This window comes from Syngnathus floridae, chromosome 5, assembly GCF_059516105.1.
Source record: "Syngnathus floridae isolate MCC-2025c chromosome 5, RoL_Sflo_1.0, whole genome shotgun sequence".
NCBI classification, from domain to species: domain Eukaryota; kingdom Metazoa; phylum Chordata; class Actinopteri; order Syngnathiformes; family Syngnathidae; genus Syngnathus; species Syngnathus floridae.
The window spans coordinates 19,555,932-19,579,526 of record NC_142417.1 but is presented as its reverse complement, the minus strand read 5'-3'; the positions used below and the strand labels follow the sequence as shown (position 1 = coordinate 19,579,526).

The following is a 23,595-nucleotide window of genomic DNA, read 5'->3' as shown; positions in this document are numbered from 1 at the left end:
CACACTTCAACAATTATGTAGCGCCCTGGTTAACCCAGTTACCCTTCGCCCTAGACAACAATATAAGTCTCTAAGGTCGCACTATTGAGGTCGCCAGGCATCCGTCCTGCTATATCAGCGATGCCTTCACCATTTTTTTAAAATTTTTTTTTTCTTCACGAGTCCCCGACTCGTATTGGTGGCCTGGCCGATCCAATCGACCCCGACCTTAGGCAACAGTATAAGTTCCTAAGTGTCTACTATTGAGGCCACTCAGGTGCCCATATGCTAGTCACTGGCATCCCACAAGTTCCAGCGGTGTGAGCGCCCTTTGCTGATCAGACAAAGTCCTCACCACCTTTCTTAATTCACCACGACTCGGACATCCCAGATGTCCCTCGCCTTAGACAGCCCTATAATGTTCTAAGGTCACACTATTGGAGTCGCTCGGCATCCGTCCTGCTATATCAGCGACGCCTTCCCCTGTTTTTGTATTTTTAATTTTTTCCACAAATCACTTTTACCAAGTTCCACACAAACACACACTTCTATACAACCACCATTCCTGAACACAGAGCTGAAATTATTAATTTTTGTATTCCGCTTTCACTCCACAATATTGCTGAACTGGGAGAGAGAAAAAAAGTTTCCCCCTTACCTTTTGTGCCAATCGGACTGCAATACTGTTGAGCAAGAGCGGAGAACGAAGAATCCTTTGTGGAGCATGCACTTTCCCTTCTGAAGAAATCACGTCGGATGGTCACCATTTGTTGGATTCTGTCCACAATTTAGGGAGCGCGTTATCTGCGCCTCACGGCAAAAGCCTTTGCCAATCACCTGTTATCCAATTTACTCACTGCGTGCTCGTTTGATTTCTTCAGATTTAGGAAAATGCAAAGACACTGAAGCAGAAATTAGACTTAGACAGATTGGTTGAGTTCAATCACAATTCTTGTTCAAAAAGCTCTGTTTTCAGGAAAGTACAATACAGCGCTGGGCCCTTCAAGAGCGGAAAGTCTCCATTCAGAAAAGGCAAAGTCCAAGGTTGTTAGATCAGTTTTATATTCAGTAGCACATTGTGGGCCGGGATTGATGGGCGATGAGTCTTCGGGGTGGGGCAAGTTCGAAGGAGAGTCTGCTTCCATGGGAGTGGTACTGGTTATGGGCGATTCGGTGTGTAGGTGGGGGGCTGTTGTCTTCCATCCCGTCTCTCGGCCTTGGCGATCATCTTTGGCCGAGTTCTCGGGTGGCTCCTTCTGGCACCTGCTAGTTTTATCTCCACGTGACCTTCCTGTGAACATTCTTCTCCAATCGTGGACATACACTGTCGTACCTCATTGAACCGTATCTTTTCTTTGTTAGGCAAACTATTTCCCTCTGTGCAGAGCGTTCAGTAGTAATCAAAAACTGGCATCTAGCATTAGTCAAGACATAAGATACAATCAAGTACTGAACGGTCAAGACGACTCTGGCCGTGTCCATGATTCAGAGAAAAAACATCAGGCGTGCATTCCACAGTTCCTTAAGGGTTATTAAGCTATTTAGGCAATATATCAAAAGTCATTTGTTATTTCAAAGTCCTCAGAAATATATATATCAGATCATAAAGTTATAAAAACCTTTCTCATCACCACTTATCAAAAATGTCTAGTTATGTCTTCTTTATTGATTTGGTGTGTAGGTATAATTATATGCTTCAAATGTTTCTTTTATTTATTTATTTAATATGTGAATATACTTGTCTGCTTATGTACTTTATTCAATGAGGTTTGAGCATATCTGTTTTTGTAGCGAGGCAGGACTTTTTGTATTTCGACCTCATTCCTTCAGTTCCTTGAAGTGAGGAGCAGCAGTTCGTCCATCTTGTTCGCCAGGGAGCGGACATTCGCCAGATGAATTGACGGTAGGGCAGAACGGAACCCTCTCTGCCTTAGCTTTACGAGGGCTCCGGCTCGTTTTCCGCGTCGCCGCCGTCGCGCTAGCTTGTATAGCACCGCCGCTCCGGCTAAAATCTCCGACAAACAGTCTGAATCAGAGAGAACAGGAGAAAAAATACCAGAATAAGACTGACCGATGTTTAACAGTGCTTCTCTAGTAAAAGTGATCCGGGATGGACAGCAGAAGACACAGAAAACACACAAAATAAGACAAAGAAACAGAGAGCGACTCACCATGGCAGCCATCAGATGATGGCATTGGCAATGAAAGCAAATAGCTGAGTCCATTCTTTCTTAAATCCTCTGTTCTCATCAGCAGTCTTTCTCTTTTTACCTTTTGAATCCATGGCCCATCACTCACACACCTGTTTGTTTACAACTCGCCTGTGCTGTGTCGCTTGCTATGACGCAATTTTGCGCCATTCTGAAATTCTGTATTTTTAATATATTTACAACTACATACATTTTCTACAGCATAAGTATGTTTGTGTCATGATTACCATCTAAAAACCATATTTGAAAAAAACAAAACAAAAAACAACATCTTTTTCCATTTTCAGGCACTTTTGTATGAGCTCCAGGGAGCCACTAGGGGTGTGCTAAAGAGCCGCATGCGGCTCTGGAGCCACGGGTTGCCGACCCCTGGTCTAGCCCTAATAGACATTTTTTTTTAGAGACAGAGAGCATTCTGTCTGACATTGGATGAAGCAAAATAATGAAATACAGACATTTCAATCCTAAAGTCAGGAGAACTAGTTGATTGGCTGTCAAGACTATAAAAGTATTTGTACAGAAGAATAAGAGAGATTGAGTTATATAAAGTTAAGAGACAACAAGAATTTTGATTAATCTACTGCAGGGGTGTCAAACTCATTTTTTTTGCGGGCCTCATTGTAGACACAGCTTCTTTCGGAGGGCCATTATGAAAATAAAATTGAACGTATTTTTTTTTATTGTCGGACTCGGTGGACTCGGTCAAAATCAGCACAGAGTCCGGCAAAAATGACCGAGTCCGACCGAGTCAGAGTCTCCGAGTCCGAGTCCACAGCCCTGGTGCACACAGCAGACAGTCAGTATATAGCGCAAAAGTACAGAGGGTGAGCAGTTGAAACCATTGCCAGCTGACCCGATTCGAGCTAAGAAGTAACCAAAAGAACCAGATTGCAGCTGACAACTTAGCTGTCCCCGCCTTCGCGTGGCTGGCCGCAGGCAAATGTGTGGTTATCATACAAAGAACACAGAATGGAAAAATGTCCGGTCGGGCCCTGGACCTGCTGAGAAGAGCCACACGGACCTGTCCCCCTAGGCGACGTGATTCTTTTTATTGGAACAGGGATGATGAAACACCGTGTGAGCATCTGTGAGCATCATTGTCAAGTGGAAGGAGTCTAAAGTAAAGACCCAGGCCTCCAGGAGGAAGACGACGTCGGTGCTTCGGAGACACGACACGTGGACTAACTTTTTGACGACTCCCGGAGCCTCTTTGGCCCCAGGTCTCCAGATGTTATACAAGACAAATAGGGAACTAGTGAGTGAGTATGCTCACTGTCTCAGCTATGTTGAGATGACAGGGTAACTCCCCAGCATCGGTGATGTAGAAGGGTGCGAATCTAGAAGTGCAAATTTAGTAATTTTAACACACCGGCCAACTTTGCTAATCTAACATTATAATTGATTTGCAAGTGTGAATTTGAGGATAAATTTGTTAGAAGAAATTTGATCCTCTAGGAGGGGGAGGGTCAAGCACAATGGTACAGCAATGCCTAATGTGTCTCGTTACCCAAGACCAGCAGTGGATACTGAGAAGAGAAAGCAAAAACCAAAAAGGGAAGTATCCCCGGCCCCAACTTCCTCCTTTTTAAATTGTAAACGTCTCTTTAACAGGGCTCCAAAGAGCCTGTCTAGGAAGGCATTAGTCAGAGAGTGTCAAAATGTATTTGATAGAATAAGTCCTGATTCTATAATGTTGAAAGAGTTTGTAATGACAACTTCCTCCTTTTTAAATTGTAAACGTCTCCTTAACAGGGCTCCAAAAAGCCGTCTAGAGCAGGGGTCCCCAACCCCCGGTCCATGGGCCGGTACCGGTCCGCGGAGCATTTGGTACCGGTCCGCACAAGAAAGAAAAAATAATTGCATTAGTTCATGAATAATCTTTTATTTTGAAAATTGACCGGATTCTCGCCCACATCTCGGTCACGCGAACGCACAACCTAGCAAAATGAATAAAAAAACAAACGTCTTTGAAAAGTTTCGTTGTGAAGGGGAAAAGGCCCAGTGATGAGACAGAACAAGAGCCGACGACTCCCAAGAAAAAGAAACCCGCATTCAATAGACTATACCAGGAGTCCTACTTAAAATACGGCTTTGTTGCAACAGGTGACGCTCACGCACCGAGCCCACTTTGCATAATATGCGGCGGGCATTTCTCCATTTCATTCGTATTTGTTTTTGTGTTGTATCTGAATCTTATTTGTTCATTGATGTTTAAACATTACCATAGTGACCAGAGTCAAAGAGTGTTCGGGGCACAGTGGATATTGTTGTTTGCACAATGTTACGACGCTGCCAGTAAAGTTGCATTGAAGTTGTTTTTGTGCCAGTTGTATCATTTTACTTTATCGTATTTATTCGCCACACCTTAAAGGCCCGTCGGCCCTAAGAAAGAAATTTCCAAGAATAAGAAAACTGGATTAAAATCAAGGCAGAATATCCTGAGATCGCCACAAAAGCAATGAAAACCCTGCTTCCCTTTCCAACATCGTATCTTTTTGAAGCGGGATTTTCTGCGGTTACAGTAACCGAAACAAAGCTACGGAAGTAATGGTGAGTTTTATTTTTATGCGCTTCGTATTTGTTTTTATGCAAGTCGTATCATTGTATTTAATCGTATTTATATATTTATCATAAATGTATTGATTATTTATATAAATGTATCATTTATTTATATAAATGTATTACTTATTCATTTATTTATTTATATAAAGGCCGGTCCGCGAAAATATTTCCGACACGTGACCGGTCCGTGGTGCAAAAAAGGTTGGGGACCACTGGTCTAGAGGACGTTATTCAGAGCGTGTCAAAGTGTAATGTTGAAAGGTTTTGTAATAGCAACTTCCATGTTATTTTTGTGTTATTACTTTAGAAGCGAATGTGAGCGATAAACACCTGCCGGCCAGTCCCTCTGCCATGCGGAGGGATTGACCGTTCTATGTTCAAAACCTGTGTGTCTATGTGTTTCCGACAAGTACGTGTTTTGAATGGACCCAGGTGCATTCTTAGTAGATTGAATCTGTCGAAATTCGCCTGGATGGTCGGAAGGGCGATTATGGGGAGCGGTGGATTTTCCACATCCCCGCCGGCCTTACATGGCTTGCCCCTGATGTCAAGCGAGGAGAGCAGGTTGAGTTGGAGCACCTTAGATAGGGCGGCTACTCTGAACTGATGACTTCAGCAACGCAACTCGAGACGTCCCATGGCCCACCAAGACCATGGGTTGTCCTCGTTTTGAGACAGGGTAATACCCTGTCGCACCACCTGGCCTCTGGTTCACATGGCTTGGCGCCATCTGGACGGATCACGATGCTTCACGTCCCACTGGCGGTGTGGCCGGTGTGTGGCTGTTGACCTGGCTCGTTGTCCTGTGTCCGAAGACTTCTACACCCGAGTAGAGGGACTCGAAGCTGCTCCTGTCATGGCTGTGCAACCCTTACCTCGGCGCGGAGGACTTTGCCTTGGACATTGGTCCGGTGACGGCTTCTTCTTCAAGCCATTGCTGAAGGGGCCGACAACGCCGATGTCGACAATGTCGACGACGACACCGTCGACGACGACACCGTCGACGACGTCGATGACAGCAGACGGCAGCGACGAGGACATCAGCATCTGTCACGGCGGCGTGTTCATTCAGGACCGCGTGGAGAACCCATTATTATGGCTAAGTATGATTATGTGTTAAGTTGATCATTACTAGACAACATATACGTACGTGTTATTAATGTTGCAATGTTTTATCCAACCTGTATTTGAGCAGAATTCGGATTTTGGAACAAAAGGAGAACTGATCACTCGACTTGTTCAACCAAATAGCATTTTAGACCTTTTGTCTCCTCTTTTGCTCTGAGAATTATTGTTGTTTGTTCGACTTGTAATTGTTTTTCTTGCCTATTCATTAAATTTCTTCTTAATCCTTAATTCGGTTATCGATTATTTCGTATTAACTATGTTGCGCATGGATTTATATGCAGTAATTAGAACTTTAAATTTTCTTTATTTCCCTATCATAGTCATTCTTTGAATTCGTTCAATTCTTTTTAAAATGAACACAGCTTTAATCCTTAACATCAGGTATTGTCAGATCTGGTTTGAAATGGTTATCTTAAGCTCAGCTAGGGCAAATGCACGCTTGTGTAAATAACGAATCCCTGAGGTCTTAACAAAGACATCTAAATATATCCGAGATTTAACAAAAGCCCCAAATCAGACAGAAGAGAGCCACCAGATTCCTTCAGAATTCATTTAATAAAGGTGGTTAGCAACTCAACACAGGGATGTGAAGCTGCTCCAGACCTTTTTAACTGTATCATTGACCATTTGATGGAACGGATATGTGCGCGTATTCCAGGGGTTAAACTAGGCAGTTATAGCCTCACTGATCTGGAATACGCAGATGACACTACGCTATTTTGCTCCACCCCTGATCAGTTGAAAGAAGCCTTGGAAATCTACCAAGAGGAAGCCAACAAGCTGGGTCTGAAGGTCAGCTGGCCCAAAACGAAACGGATGCACATAGAAGGCCCATCCCCTTCCGCCACTGCATATCAATGGAGAAGAAGTCCATTTTGTAACATCCTTTAGCTACCTTGGCTCCATAATCACCAGCAACGGCAACATGCTACCAGAAATAAATCGGAGACGTGCTCTGGCACCCACTACCTTGAAAACACTCAGGAAACCACAGTGGAGACATCACTTCATATCAAGAGAGACCAAACTAAGGATATATAACTCCTCAGTCTTGTCCATCCTCCTTTACGGAGCAGAAACCTGGCCTCTCAACAAGACCCAGGCTGTCAGAATTGATGGCTTTGACACCAGAGCACTGCGCACTATAGAGGGGATAAAATGGACATATAAAGTCCCCAACTCTGTGCTGCGGGAACACACCCAACAGCCCCCAGCATCCGACCTGGCAGCACAATGTCGGCTGCACTGGTATGGCCATGTCAAAAGACTCCCCCCTGAACACCCGACTCATGGTATCCTCAATTTCCAACCCAAAATTGCCGGCTGGAAACGACGCCGCGGTGCCCCCCGCACTTGATGGATCGATGCCGTCACCATGGACCTACATCACCTGGGCCTGTTGCTAGCTGAAACTGAGCCCCTAGCACTGGACGGAACCAACTGACGAAGACTAACTAAACTAATTGGCTCTACGCATGGCGACACTCCCGTCGCTGAGCAAGAGAACTGATGATGATGATGTTTAGCAACTCGGATGAGTCTCTCCACTCTCGGCTCATTTAACCCTTTAATGGGAAGCCGGTCGCTTAAATATAATAAGTGCAGATTTGACAATCTGGCGTAGAGAGAATGGCATTCTATGTAGTATAAGCACAGCACTAACACAAATGACAGATGATTGGCTCATGAATAGGAATGACAGACTGGTTGGGGCGGTCATGTTAAATTTCAGCACTGTTTTTTATGTTTTTTTTTAATGTTATTGATCATGAGCTGTTGTTTTGTGATCTTAGGTGTTATGACTTTAATTCAGCTGCTTTGTCCTGGATGACAGTTACCTATCAGGCCAAAGGTGGAATGTTTTTTTCAATGGCAGCTTTTCGAATTGCATTGCAAACCCCTCAAGGGAGTTCCAGAAACCCATTATTTTCTTTATTCACAAATGATTTCCCATTATTAAAGTAAGCCACAATGATTATGTATGTCGATGATTCCACAATGTACAGTACAGCTTACACACGAAAATTAAATAACACACTTCAATCTGAATTTGAAGCAGCAGTAGACTACTGGATTGTCAAGACCAAACTGGTGCTGAATGTTGATAAAACAAAATGGCATGGTGTTTGGGTCTCAATATACGTATACTGATCCTCAGTTGAGTTAAACACTTTCTGTGAAGACAGTGAAACAAGTGAAAGAGGCAAAGCTGCTGGCCATTATGCAGGAACCTAACCTTAAGTGGACTAAACATGTTGTTAATAAAGTAGCAAAAATTGGGAAAACTATTTCTGCAACTCGGAAATGTTCCAAGTACATCCAATATCCTGAAAATAAGTGATTCAAGTTGACACACCATAAGGACTGCCTAGTAATGTTGTCATCTGTTTTAAATGAAGATGTGTGAAAACTGCAAATACCTAAAAAATAACACTGCTGTTTCCCAGATTAGCTCTAAATTTGTACTAGCCTTAGTGGCACTAAACATTACTAAACTCTGGCTGGTTTAATCACTTTTCCATCCATCCATTTTCTGTACCGCTTGTCCCCACGGGGGTTGCGGTCGTGCTAGAGCTCATCCCAGCAGTCATCGGGCCGTAGGCGGGGGACACCCTGAACCGGTTGCCAGTCAATTGCAGGGTACACAGAGACAAACAGCCATCTGCACTCGCACTCACACCTAGGGGCAATTTGCAGTGCTCAATCAGGCTACTACGCATGTTTTTGGGATGTGGTAGGAAAACGGAGTGCCCCGAGAACACCCATGCAGGCACGGGGAGAACATGCAAACTCCACACAGGGAGGGCTGGAGGTGGAATCAAACCTGCACCCTCTGAACTATGAGGTGAACGTGCTAACCAGTGTGTTACCGAGCCGCCCTTCATCAGTTTTCGATTGCCTCAATTATTATTTTTTCTATTTTGCCTGTATTGTCTATTCCAGGGGTGCCCAAGTTCAGTCCTCAAGGGCCCCTATCCAGCCTGCTTTAGATGCATCCCTACTGCAACACACCTGATTCAAATCATCAGGATCTTTATCAGGCTTTTCCAAAGCTTGCTGATGAGTTGATCATCACCCCAAGAAGGCTAGCTATTGCTGTTAGGGATCGGACAGTACAGCCAAGTGCGTAGCGACAGACTTTATTGTGGAAGGGGATGATGGGAACAGCTGGCGCTGGAGCGGCGATCGAGCTGGAGAGGACAAACGATTTTGCGGGATTTCAAATAGTCAAGCGAGTCAGTATCTCAGGGACTGATGAGCAAAGCAGCTTCAAGGGACAGACTGACACTCGGGTTTGCGCTGGCGGCGCTGATATAGCGCTATCCATGAGCCTGTGGCAGGTGACGGCGTTTCCACAGGTGGGCGTGGTCCTGTCGCAGGTGGCGCCAGCACGTGACAGAACCCCCCCCACAAGGGACGGCTCCCGACGTCCCCAGGAACCAACCCCCCCCCCTAAAAAAAAGGCAATACCCCGGGCGACCAGGTGGGGGGGTCAGTACACAGCCAAACCGTCCGACATCCCGCCAGACGCAGGATCAGGACGCGGGAGCAGAAGACCCCAGTACCGGCGGACAAGACCTCCCCGAACCCTCACCCAGGGTCCCCTCGTCCCTCCTCGGGCGCCCGCGCCGGGGACCCGGTTCATCCGGATGACAGCGGTGGAACTCCGTGATGAGCGAACGGTCGAGTATCCAGCAGCTCGGAACCCAGGAGCGGTGCGCGTCGTCATAGCCCTCCCAATCCACGAGGTATTGGAGGCCACGACCGCGCCGCCGCGATCGGAGCAAGGAGCGGACAGCGTAAGCCGGACCCCCATCGACGAGTTGGGGCGGCGGCGGCGGAACGGGCGCCGGCGCCAACGCGCTCTCATGGATGGGCCGCACACGGGACACATGGAACGTGGGGTGAACCTTCATGGACTCTGGAAGGAGAAGACGGACTGCGGACGGGCCGATCACCTTCTGAATAGGGAACGGTCCAATTAAGCGGGGCGCCAGTTTGCGGGATCCCGCTCACAGCGGCAAATCCCGCGTCGAGAGCCACACACGCTGCCCCACTCTGTACTCCGGAGCCGGCGTCCGGTGCTTGTTCGCCTGGCGGGCGTAGCCTGCAACAGAGCGGAGAAGAGTGACCTGGGCCCTCGCCCAGGCACGATGACAACGGCGGACACAAGCCTGGGCCGACGGGTACGCCGCACCACGCTCCTGGTGCGCGAATAAGGGTGGCTGGTACCCGAAGACGCAGTGGAAAGGCGAAAGTCCCGTGGCCGAGCTGGGGAGGGAATTGTGAGCATACTCTCCCCAGGGAAGCTGTTGGACCCACCCGCGCTGGTCCCCGGCGGCCATGCATCGGAGAGACCTGCCCAGTTCCTGGTTCAGGCGCTCCGCTTGACCATTGGACTGAGGGTGAAACCCCGAGGAGAGGCTGGCTGTGGCGCCGAGGAGTCGACAGAACCCCCCCCACACACACACAAGGGACGGCTCCCGACGTCCCCAGGAACCAAAAACCAAAACAAAACAAAAAAGGCAACAACCCCCACCTCCCAGTCCAGCACCGGGTTGTGCTGCCGCAACCAAGGGTGCCCCAGTATGAGCTGCTGTCCTGGGAGGGAAAGAAGAAAAAACCGGATGGTCTCGTGGTGATTGCCGGAGAGCAGTAACTTAACTGGTTCCGTCACGAAAGCCACCTCGCCGATCAGACGGCCATCAATGGCACGCGCGGGAATGGACGGGCTCAGAGGGAGGAAGCCGACACCCCACTGACGTGCCAGGCTAATGACCATGATGTTCCCCTCCGCACCGGAATCCACCAAGGCCGCCACGTTCTGGTCGCCCGCCGCAAGCTGGACACGTGCCTGTAGCGTGAGCGTGCTGGGACTGGGAGAGCCGGTGCTGGTCGAGCTCACGCGGATCCCCCGATGCCGCGTGAGCTCCGGCCTTTTAACGGGCACCCCGCCACCCGATGACCCCCTTCCCCACAGTAAAAACACAAGTCCAGTGAGAGGCGTCGACGTTGCTCCTCCGAGGGAACCCGAGCCCCTCCCAGATCCATGGGCTCGGCGTGTGGTGTGGTTGGCGGGTCCCCAGCAGACGGAGGAATGTGACCACGCGGGTTCCGCAGGGACCTCCTCTCCCGATCGCGCCGCCGCGTCCGGATCCGCCGGTCTACTCGGGCCGCCAAGTCCATCGCGCCCTTCAGGGTTCGCAGGCGATCGTAAGAAACCAGTTCGTCTTTCATGTACTCAGCGAGGCCGTTTAGGAATGTGCTAACGAGCGCCGGCGTGTTCCATCCGCTGCTGCCGGCCAACGTCTGGAACTTAAGGGCGTACTCCGCGACCGATCGGCTACCTTGACGCAGCGTCGCCAGTTCCTTGGTGGCGTCTTCGGCGGCGGATCCCAGGTCGAACAGGCAGAGCAATTCCTCCGCGAAGGCGTCGAAGGAATCGCAAGCTGGGGCCATCCTTTCATATTCGGCCAGACCCCACAGCCGCGCCTCGCCCGTGAGGTGGGTTAGGACGAACCCGACCTTGGCTGATTCCGACGCAAACGTGACGGGCTGGAGGCTGAACATTATGCGGCATTTGGTCACGAATGCCCTCACGTGCTTGGGATCGCCGTTAAACTTCTCGATGTTGCCAAGGCGGGGCTCCGGGACGTCCACGAGCCTCCTGGCCTCGGCAAACGGGCGGTGCGGGGTGCCGTGACAGCCGGGGACGCAGCCACCGACAGTCTCTGGAGGGCTTGGGCCATCTCCTGCTGCTATAGCTGTTGTTGCTGACCAACCTCGATCAGGTGCCGGATGTCGGCGGACAGGCTGTTGATGGCGGTCTCGGCTCGCTCCAGTCGGCTCAATGCCGTCTCATCGTTCGCTGGCTGCATAGCGTTGGTCAGTCTGTACTGTTAGGGATCGGACAGTACAGCCAAGTGCGTAGTGACAGACTTTATTGTGGAAGGGGATGATGGGAACAGCTGGCGCTGGAGCGGCGATCGGGCTGGAGAGGACAAACGATTCTGCGGGATTTCAAATAGTCAAGCGAGTCAGTATCTCAGGGACTGATGAGCGAAGGAGCTTCAAGGGACAGACTGACACTCGGGTCTGCTCTGGCGGCGCTGATATAGCGCTGTCCATGAGCCCGTGGCAGGTGACGGCGATTCCACTGACAGGTGGGCGTGGTCCTGTCGCAGGTGGCGCCAGCACGTGACAATTGCTGAAACAAAAGATCATAGGGATCCGAACCAACAATAAACAATACATCATCAATGTGGTCACACTTGTGAGAATGAACAAAAAGGAAGAACTTTTATGTTGCTTACGACAGTAAAGGAAAAGAAGAAAAAATAGGTGGTTCTCTCGTCCTTTAAATATGAATAAAAAACATTGAAGTGGAGTATAATTTACTTGAGACCAAAGCATGGAATGGATGAACGAGTACATTTTAAATATTCTCGGTTGCCTGCCTATTGCTTTGATAACTTTCTGCATCGCATTCGACACTACATTAACCACGCAGGGACAAACGCTTCCCCTGTAAGATTGTACTGTAATAAAGACTTGCTGTCACTTTCTGTTTGCTCACATCAGGAAATAGACAGCAAAGCATAACATGTTGGGAGCTACAACAGTCTAGCACACTGTCTCTCTCTCTCGTTCTCTCACACACGCACACTTGCACTCACGCACGCACACACGTATCGTATATAAATGTAATGTGTAATCATCTGACACTATACGTATGTTTACTCCACCACAGTATGCTTACTCTACAAGTTTAGAGGAGTGCTGTAAGTCATTGTGTTTCATTTGACTGATTGTTAAGTGAATTATTAAATGTGCCATATTTCCAAGTCAGTGTTGTACTACTAAGCCAACAGTGATGTATGTGAAGTTGTCATAGACAGTACTCTGTTATTTGAGTCACTTAGCTCTTCTAGTGAAGTGTTGGTTGGCACCAGGGGGTGTGCACAGACAAGGCCCCCATTATGCTTTGATAGCATAGGCTCACAGGGAGTTTCTGGCGAATGTTTGGTCACTGTCTTACTTTGGCCAATGTAAGCAGGCTATAGCAGGCCAAAAGTGAAAATAAGCTCTTCAACCTTTCATCTAATGAACTCCACAGTACACAACAATGCTCGTAAAGCTGTTTTAGAGATGCCACAGATTATGACTTTTTAACCCTAATAAAATATAATTATAACTAAAACAAAATGGAAAAACTTTATGTTGGAAGAGGGAAAGAAAGAGCTTGGAACATTTCCAAAATGCCAGTCTACAGCGAATGAATGATTGTTATTGTTCATTTTATACCTGCAGAAAATGAGAGTGGATGGGGGCAGGGGGGGACTCGGATTTCACCTGCCTTCCTAAATCCGGCCCCCTCATTGAATTGTCTATTGTAAGAAGCTGGCAAAAATAGAAAGACTGCAAGGCTGGCGTTGTCATAGCTCTATCTTTGCTCAGTGACTTGTACGCTTATGTTTTACGAGTGAGGACAATGGTAAGAATAAATCTCCATAGAACTGTGAATTTAGAGAGTTGTGTAGTTGTTTAGTGGAGATGGTGCCACACCTCAATGGGCCAAACTTTTTTTTTTCAATCACATTCACGATTTAGCATTGATGTTTGTTTTGCCCAAAAGTCAGGTAGCAATCTCACAGATGACAAAATTGCTTCTACAGAGGGGGTAGTTCCACTAGGTCATGTTCTTACGCTTACTCAGAAGCAAATTGACCCACAAAGCTGTAAAGTTCCCATAGAAGAAAATCATAGGTATGTTATAAAACCCAAGACTTAATCAAGAGGCTCAATTTGTATTTTATGTCCTGGCTCTCAAGTACAACATAGTGAATCACTAAACTAAGAACAGGACATTTTTTTATTGCAATCAACAAAAGGACAAAGAAAATCATATGGAGGAGCTGTGTTGCCATGTGACTGATCTCAGGTCTGAGAGTGGGACTAGCTTTAATCAAAATTGGGATGGGCACCAGTTGTTTGACCATTGAAGCGGATATTTACAATATTTATACTTCATTACTGCCGTGGCACAACAAGTAACACTTTGAATCTCTGTTAACTTTTCTTTTGGCTCAGATTGATGTAAAATTTTTCTGACAATCCCTCAAATGTCGCTTTAGTATTTTGTCCCTTTTATTTGATGGTTGCTGCTATTGTTGGGGTGTAGTTACTGAGAAAATGTAATTAACCTCACAGGGTGAATAAATTATCTTTTTGTCAAGTCAACAATGTATCAATTCAACCTTGTGCCGGATACACACTTTGGGGTCTATTTTGGTAGACTGGCACCATTGTGCTCGGTGTGAAAATGTGCGTAACGTCATTTACATTATTATTCATGCATCGTCATTTCTGTGCGGGATCTTTGGTCTAGTTCAGTGTGTTTGTGAATTTGGAAGATGCGCCGCACCAATATACATAGTCATCATAGTTGTCCCTCAGTTCCCGTCTGTCCTCGTTCTTTAAAAGGGCTTCTCTTTAAAACACTGCAGTGTCACAAAAAGATGTTTCTCTTTCAGAGACTAAAGTTGCATAATTATTTCTGAATATCATTTACGTATTGCATGTTTTGTATTGCTAAAAGGAGTGCACAACCACATATAGAAAGTTGCATTACAAAAGTTTCATTTTTGCAATAATTTTTGTCAAAATGACAATGAGAAGTACATTCCACAGTTATGTACGCATGTTTAAAAACTTTGAGGCATGTTTCCACCAAGTTCAGATGTTCCGTGTAATTTCTATGCGTAGTAGTGCTGCAGTTCTATCAACTTCTTCTCCAAACAACTGATCAAGATTGGGTCAACGTCAGGGTCAAATTTGTTAGCAAACCAATGACCATCGTTGAGGAGCCAACGAAGTTCTGCAGCTCCATAGATGCAAACACTTCTCACATGTACACCTGAGCAGGGTGGATATAAATGCCCTTCTAAATAGTTCCATTTAACAAGTCGTGTCTTACTCTTTAAGTCTGTGACATCTGGAGCTGACCTGGGAATGTGACCTGGTACTCCTGGCATCCTGACAAGGGTGGCCCAAAAGTGTTCATCCGGTGAATAAGTGTCTGCTGACCATGCCAAAAAGTCTTTCACCACTTTGTTGTTGCTTATGTAATTCACAAACTCCCGCGACAGGACAAAATATGCACTCCCAATGAACACCATGATTCCATGTGGAGGAATATCTTTGGCTATAGCGGTTTTCACAGGAATACTTTGGTACTCGTGCAGCACATTCTTTAGCTCATGACGAAAGCTGAAGCGTTGTTTCTTTAGCTTACTGGGGCGACTGGACTCAAGCATGTTGTTGCCATTCAGCTGCTTCAGCTCTCTTACTAGTTCATTGTTGGACTTGAGTGGAAAGTCTTGGCCACAGAGATTGATCACATATTTCCACTTGACCTCTGACCTCAGTAGGTCAGAAAGGCAGTTGAGATCGGCGTTAAGTCTGCTAATATGGGCGTATTTAACAGATTCTAGTTTTGAGACAATGAACACACTCGGGACACAACGAGCGAGGTTCTCCATGGCCTTAATGAATGTTGGAGAAGACTTTTGGTCATAGTGAATGCAGTAGATGTTTTGAGGTGCATAGATGGCATGAAGAATACGCTCCACCATGGGTGCATTTTTATGCACCACCAGGGAATAAGCCAGCGAGAAGTTGTGCTCTACTGCTGAAATTGCAACACCATTATAATGTCTTGTTTTTAAAAAAGTTGGACAGTCCGAGGTCAGACTTACGGTGCTTTCATCATCCACTGCAACAAGAACTTTTTGTTTTAACTCAAGAGCTTTGCCTAGTTCCACTGGGTCAAGTTCGTAGATAGCAGTGCAGTTGACATCATACGTGTGGCTGTGAATTCCAGATAGCTTGCCAGTGATTCCATGGGGGTCAATATAGGTGCTCTCCCACACTGTCACTTTGAGGTAGACCAGTTTCAGCAAACACACTGCCACCAGAGACACAAGAAACAGGAAGTACCTGTGTCTCACTCTAAATATGGAGCAGCCACATCTTACTTTCATTCTAGAAAAGGTTAAAAAAAAGACAAAGTCAAACATTTGATCTAATCACGTGCCTACATAGGTCAATGACATACAATCCACCACAAGCTAATATCTTAGTACCGTAATTTCCGGACTATAAGTCGCGTTTTTTTTTCATAGTTTGGGTGGGGGGGCGACTTATACTCAGGAGCGACTTATATATGTTTTTTTTCACAAATTTTTACTTGATCATTAAGACATCACTTACAAGTATAGTTGACCACTTCCCATGTTATTTTTAGTATAGTTGATCACTTCACATGCTTTTATATCTTTATCTTGAACATATTCAAAACATAAAAAATAGAGAAAACATCAAATAAAGCAATTAACACTTTAAAGCACCATATCCAAGTCCACTGTCTGCTGTATGTACACTTGCTCCATTTTTGCTCCTCTTATATTTATTATTATTATTTATTATTATTTGTTTATTTATCATTTATTCAACACTCTTATTCATTCATTGTTTGTGCCTTCTTGGTTTTTTTGTGTTGCTTGTATGCATATGTGTACTATCTCACCGAGGGATAGTGGGAACGCAATTTCAATCTCTTTGTGTGTCTTAGTATATGAAAAAAAATCAACAATAAAGCAGACTTTGACTTTGATAAAACAACCAAAAAAAATTCTATTTTCAGACGAAACTGGATGAGGGCGCTCTAAATTTCACCGTTGGCCGTGACTCATCAACTGGGTGGGCTTAAGAAAAATGGCACCAAAAAGAAACTCATATTTTGCAGGTTACAAACTTCAAGTTGTAAAATATGCAGCTGAAAACAGCAATCGAGCAGCAGAAAGAAAGTTTGGAGAACCGTGATGTACCAATGGATTACTATTTCAAGTGACGTCAGTAGCGCGACGCGGCGGTTGTTTACATACAAATGTGCCCACATAAGGACTACAGGCATCATTAGCGGTGATCATTTCTAAGTAACACGGAGGACAAAAAGTTTGAAGGAATTAAGGATTTGGAGTGACATAGAAGGTTTGAAAAACTATTATGGCTTTTACGCACGCCCGGTCCTACTCTACTGAGTCGGGGGCCGGCGCTCGGCCGAGTGGCTGTCCGCGAACGGTGCGCGGGGCTCGGACATGGCCATTACGCACGCCCGGTCTGTCTGGAAGTCCACGCTGCCACACGCTTGGAAGTTTGTTTTGTTTAATAAAGAGCCGTTTGCCAAACCCACATCTATCCTTGTACTTTGTTAACGCTACAATATAGTTATATAGTAGATCTGTGGAATAAAGACAAGGCTGACGTCAGGGCGCACGCGCGGCGATGTTGACAAAGGACGAGGAATTTGATCGATGGATTTAATGGAATTAAAGTGCACGGATGGTTTGATAATATTATTGGCTTGTATTATAGTTATTTGAAATATAGTTTATCTATCGTTATATGAGCCTGTGGAATATTTTGAAGTGCAAGCGCCCTCAGCCGTGCGCACCCATTGTTGACAAAGAACGATCGATGGATTTAATGAATTGGAGTGACACCGATGGTTTTATAAACATGTTATTCATGTAATAGTTGTCCTTAATCACTCTATATGTTACGTCAGGCCCGTTCTCAGCTCTTTGTTTGTGTTTGTCACGTTAGCATACCTATCGTTTAGCCTGTTGTTGCTATCGTTTAGCCTGTTGTTGCTCGTTCATGACCGTTTTTGGTGTGGGATTTTGTCGAATAAATTGCCCCCAAAATGCGACTTATACTCCGGAGCGACTTATATATGGTTTTTTTCACTTTTTGGGGCATTTTATGGCTGGTGCGACTTATACTCCGGAGCGACTTATAGTCCGGAAAATACGGTATGTATATATGTGTGGGTGAATGTTTATGTGTGTGTGTGTGTGTGTGTGTGTGTGTGTGTGTGTGTGTGTGTGTGTGTGTGTGTGTGTGTGTGTGTGTGTGTGTGTAATGCATATAGTACGTATATAGCCGACATATTATTAACATATTATGTAAATAAACAAAAAGAGTAGACTAACCTTGCTCTGTCCTGGAGACTGTGATACAAACTTTTTCTGTACAACCCTAAATGACACATCAAAATTATCAAAGTCAAAGTCAGCTTTATTGTCAATTTCTCCACATGCCAAAGACAGACAAAGAAACCGAAATTTCGTTCCCCCCTATCCCACGGTGACAAGACATGGCTCACAACAGACAAACAAGTAAACAAGTATAACAAAGCGTGCTGAATAAATAATGAATAAATAACACAACAAATAAATAAATAAATAAATTATGAATTATGAATAATTATGAAATTAAATTTGAAAGATCCACCTCGTAATTACGGAAGCGTGACGCTAACAAGGAGGAGTAAGAACTTTGACTGGCAAATACGTTAGAACGTTCAATCATACTTGTCAGTTAAAAAGTTTTTACTTCACATTGGAAGTTCCACGCTTTAGTACTTAATGAAACTCAAATTAATTAACATAACAAACCCATATTAGTTATGCGTTTTCTAGGTTGTGACTGATTTAATAGCCTTGAATCTAATTAGAACTGGAGAAGTGAATCATTCTATTTATATGTCTATGTTACTCACCAACGGACGCTGAAGTTGCTTGTTTACTATCAAATTTAGCTCGTAACAGACGTGAGAGACGTCATACATGCTGGTCACGTCATGACATTTTTGATCAACTGGTGGAAGAAGACTGAGAATGCCTCCTCTTTCATCTATAATGGCCTCAAACAACAAAGCGTACAGCATGTAAGAATGGAGAAAAAAAATATTGGCTTGTTATGTTTGTAGTATTGTTGATGTTGAGTCTCAGATAGTCTGTAAAGTGCTTTGTTAGCTGCAGCTGCAATTGTGGAAATGCTATAAAATAAAGTTGAGTTGATTACTTTTAAATGGATGAATGTATGACATGATAAGTCTCAGAGCACATTTGTAAAATACCGAACAAAGTGAGTTTTGTACTGTTACCTTGATAGATGTCTGTTGGTGTGACAGCACATTGGGAGGCGAACCAGCAGGAAAAGTCACCCATGTGTGAAGAAAGTTTAGACTGAACAGGGCGAGTGTGTGTCCTGTCTGCTATGTCTGCAGCTCCATCGTTGACTGGAGGGTGTTTCGAGCAGAGTGACGGAGGGGGGGAGAGGGGAAGGAAAGTGGTGGGGGTAGATGGGGAGGGAGTCTCGGGAACAGTCCGCCCACTGACTCTCACAACCACAGAACTGTGTCCAACACTATTACTACACATTCACCATGCTCTTTCTATCTTAGCTGGTGATCAACCTGCACGACGTAGGCCCCTCCACTCGGGAAACTAGTTTCAGTCGTACAGTATGTGTTGTTTAATACATTGAATTTCTTTTTCATTTTTGCTGCAATCATTTTAAAATTTTTAAAAATGATTTCAAGGGCCAATCCAGATGCAAATGCAAACAGGTATCGAATGATTAACCCTGCTAAAGTAAAGCCTGGTTTACATGGCAGGATTATCAGCCTGATTTTAGCCCCGAATCTTCCCTCCTGACAATTGTAGGCTATCCCCGATTCTAGTAATGCTCCAATGATAATCTTAGTCGATAATCATGCCGTGTGTGGTGTCTTCAGGCTGATCTCGGTCAATTGGAAGGGCATCCGACCTCAAATCGGGGATAGTCGAGTGAGTGGCACTGGAAGCAAAGTGGGTCGAGTGTCTTGCCCAAACACACAATGACCCTTGACTCGAAGAGCGCACCCTCTAGTGAGTGGACGAACGCTCCACCCCAGCCGGTTGACAGTAATGTACAGCCAATCAGAAAGCGAAGTGACGAGGTGACAAGGTGGCACGGAAGTGCGGTGGGGAATCCAAAATCAACAGTAATGCTGCAAGAGAAAGTCTGTGCTCTTCCTGTTGCCTCTCCTTTGACCAAGACCTTTTGTTTTAATAACACTTTTTTTCTCCAAGAAACAAATGAAAAACTGCTGCTGCTATGTTTGCCATGTTTGTTTACTCTGAAGTCACAGCTAATTTCTGAAGATTTTGAGGAAGGTTTTGCAGGATTTTCCGTCCCAAGTGATAACATTCGTGAATCTTTTATGATGTGTGGCTCTTGCACCACACACGGTACGTTCAAAACTGTTCTGGGTTTTTTTGTCATCCCGTGTGGGGTCTCTCATAGTTTGGAAGTCAGCCACACTTTTAAAATCTGCCCCAGGCGTATGCCTTTCATTGTTGTACACGTCAAAGGTTAACACAAATGATCCAAGTGACCATCAAAGGTAATACTGTTTAGGCAAGACTACAAAGCATTTGGTATACCTGTGTAGGACAACAAATAAAAAAGCTATATCCAAATTCAGTTATGTTTAAGTTTTTATTTAAGTAGAAAATATTTAGGAATAAAACTAATCACAACATACATGAAAGATTAAACAGACAAAATGACAACCCTAAAGCATAACATACATGAAAGATTAAACAGACAAAATGACAAACCTAAAGCAGAGCCATAAATTTGTGCCAAGACGTGAGCAAACAAATGAAAATTCACGGGTATTCTATGCGATACCTCATATTGAATCTTGTAGAGGTTACCATCCTAATCGTGGATCACTCTTTATGAGTCTTTCCCAGTAGCTGTCAAGTACAGCATTTGGTACCAGTTCTTCATCAGCCACCAAGTGAACTGTCTTGATTTTCATTATGAGTTGAGCTGCTTTACACTGCAAGACACGAAAGGTATCCACTACAGTTTTTATTGATTGTTTTGACGTAGCCGTCAACTCAAAATCGACATTTTCATAACTGTTAACGCAGAGCGCTAAATACATGCCACAGTGGTCAAAACGACACATTTTGTTTGCAAAAGGCAATACCTGTGCCAAAACATTTAAAATATGGAACAAAAGCAAATATTGTCATCAAACAACTTCACTTTGACACGAGTGTATGAGCACCTCCAATTAATCATTACACAATGGGCAACAAAATACAAAATACGGTATTGGCCCGAATATAAGACGAACCTGATTAGGAGACGACCCCCTCTTTTTCAAGACTCAAGTTTGAAATAAGACTTTTTGAAAACCAAATTAAATTTTTATACAGAAAATGATTACATCTAAAACACAACAATATATTCGAGAGAAAAAGCATGTTATTTTGCCTCATTCAAATCATGCAAAAACTGTCTATCACGTCTTAATATCTGAACATTTAAATATGTAAACTGAAGTGCAATCACATTTGTGAATGAATGGTTTCTGGTTTTTGAAATCTACAGGACTGTCTCAGAAAATTAGAATATTGTGGTAAAGTTCTTTATTTTCTGTAATGGAATTAAAAAACAAAAATGTCATACATTCTGGATTCATTAAAATCAACTGAAATATTGCAAGCCTTTTATTATTTTAATATTGCTGATTATGGCTTACAGCTTAAGAAAACTCAAAAATCCTATCTCAAAAAATAAGAATATTTCCTCAGACCAAGTAAAAAAAATATATTTAAAACAGCAAAACGAAATCAAATATTTGAAAATGTCAATTAATGCACTCAGTACTTGGTTGGGAATCCTTTTGCACGGATTACTCCAACCAATGTGGCGTGGCATGGAGGCAATCAGCCTGTGGCATTGCTGAGGTGTTATGGATGCCCAGGATGCTTCAATAGCGGTCTTTAGCTCATTTGCATTGTTGGGTCTGGTGTCTTTCAGCTTCTTCTTCAGACTACCCCACAAACTCTCTAATGGGATTCAGGTCAGGGGAATTGGCAGGCCAATCGAGGACAGTAATGCCATGGTCAGTACACCATTTACTGGTGGTTTTGGCACTGCGGACAGGTGCCAGATCATGCTGGAAAATGAAATCATCTCCATAGAGCTTTTCAGCAGATGGAAGCATGTAGTGCTCTAAAATCTGCATTTACTCTGGACTTGATGTAACACAGTAGACCGACACCAGCAGCTGAAATGGCCCCCCAAACCATCGCTAGACTGTGGGAATTTCACACTGGATTTCAAGCAACTTGGATTTTGCTCCTCTCCAGCCTTTCTCGAGACTCTGGCGCCTTGACTTCCAAATGAAATACAAAACTTGCTTTCGTCTGAAAAGAGGACTTTGAACCACTCTGCAACTGTCCAGTGCTTGTTTTCCATAGCCCAAGTTAGACGCTTCTTCCATTGTCTTGAGTTCAGAAGTGGCTTGACCATGGGAATACGGCTATTGTAGGCCATTTCCCGGACAAGTCTGTGAACAGTGGCTTTTGATACTTGGACTCCAGCTTCAGTCCACTGTCTTTGAAGCTCCCCCAAATTCTGGAAGTGACTCTTCTTCACAAGGCTGCGGTCATCTCTTTTCTGAGACAGTCCTGTAAATAAACCAATCTACTGTGATAAAAGAACAAAATTGCAATGACTGCATTAACCATCAAAGTGAAATCTAACTGTAACTGTAGTCTTGAAACAAATCTGAATAAGGAAAAACATTCCAATAAAATATTGCAAACTGCTACCGTTATTGTTGGGGAGCCTGAGAACTGTATAGGGGGTTGGCTCGGATGGTTATGCTCTTCGCCCCCGGGTGTCAGTCAGAACACAGGAGGGAAGACGTGGTTCAGTTTTGATTGCTTTACTGAATTATTGGCAAAAAATATATATAATAATAATAATAACCTAAAATAACATAAAAGGTAGAGTGGGTAACCTATCAGAGAGATCCATCCATCCATCCATCCATCCATCCATCCATCCATCCATCCATCCATCCATCCATCCATCCATCCATCCATCCATCTTCTTCCGCTTATCTGGGGTCGGGTCGCGGGGGCAGCAGCTTTAGGAGGGACTCCTAGACTTCCCTCTCCCCAGCCACTTCATCCAGCTCATCCCGGGGAATCCCAAGGCGTTCCCAGGCCAGCTGAGAGACATAGTCTCTCCAGCGCGTCCTGGGTCGTCCCCGGGGTCTCCTACCGGTTGGACATGCCCGGAACACCTCCCCAGGGAGGCGTCCAGGAGGCATCCTGATAAGATGCTCGAGGCACCTCATCTGGCTCCTCTCAATGTGGAGGAGTAGCGACTCTACTCCGAGTCTCTCCCGGATGACCAAGCTTCTCACCCTATCTCTAAGGGAGAGCCCGGACATCCTGCGGAGAAAACTCATTTCGGCTGCTTGTATCCGGGATCTCGTTCTTTCGGTCACGACCGATAGCTCGTGACCATAGGTGAGGGTAGGAGCGTAAATCGACCCGTAAATTGAAAGCTTTGCCTTTTGGCTCAGCTCTCTCTTCACCACAACGGACCGGTACAGGGTCCGCATTACTGCCAACGCTGCACCGATCCGTCTGTCGATCTCGCGCTCCATCCTCCCCTCACTCGTTAACAAGACTCCAAGATACTTCAACTCCTCCACTTGGGGCAGGATCTCATCCCCGATCCGGAGAGGGCATTCCACCCTTTTCCGTTCGAGGACCATGGACTCGGATTTGGAGGTGCTGACCCTCATCCCGACCGCTTCACACTCTGCTGCGAACCGTTCCAGCGAGAGCTGGAGATCATGGCCTGAAGAAGCCAACAGCACCAAGTCATCTGCAAAAAGCAGAGACGCGATGCTGAGGTCCCCAAACCGGACCCCCTCAACGCCTCGGCTGCGCCTAGAAATTCTGCCCATAAAAATTATGAACAGAATCGGTGACAAAGGGCA

General features: G+C 45.1%; 1 protein-coding gene across 7 annotated transcripts; it reads right to left on the bottom strand.

Moving 5' to 3' along the window:
• Positions 1-462: 462 nt before the first annotated feature.
• gcnt4a (glucosaminyl (N-acetyl) transferase 4a) lies at positions 463-19,079 on the bottom strand. 7 transcript variants are annotated; one of them, XM_088376670.1, is made up of 4 exons: positions 18,892-18,997; positions 17,936-17,981; positions 14,857-15,923; positions 463-2,005 (listed from the first exon to the last, which is right to left on the bottom strand). In XM_088376670.1, exons 1-4 carry the CDS (start codon positions 18,953-18,955, stop codon positions 1,806-1,808), a joined length of 1,377 nt encoding a protein of 458 aa, XP_088232796.1. In that variant the 5' UTR covers positions 18,956-18,997; the 3' UTR covers positions 463-1,805. The 7 variants fall into 7 exon arrangements, with proteins under 7 accessions (XP_088232796.1, XP_088232797.1, XP_088232801.1 ...); XM_088376671.1 differs by lacking the exon at positions 463-2,005 and adding an exon at positions 11,805-12,087; XM_088376675.1 differs by lacking the exon at positions 463-2,005 and having other exon boundaries at positions 13,672-15,846; positions 15,917-15,923; positions 18,892-19,079.
• Between the last annotated feature and the right edge of the window lie 4,516 nt (positions 19,080-23,595).

What these genes read in the sequence shown, in the direction of transcription:
- gcnt4a (XM_088376669.1), bottom strand. Translation starts at nt 18,955, where the DNA reads ATGGGTGACTTTTCCTGCTGGTTCGCCTCCCAATGTGCTGTCACACCA. An exon ending in ACCAACAGACATCTATCAAG is followed by an intron (nt 17,982 to 18,891) that starts GTAACAGTACAA and finishes TGTGTCATTTAG; the next exon opens with GGTTGTACAGAAAAAGTTTG. An exon ending in AGTCTCCAGGACAGAGCAAG is followed by an intron (nt 15,924 to 17,935) that starts GTTAGTCTACTC and finishes AACCTTTTCTAG; the next exon opens with AATGAAAGTAAGATGTGGCT.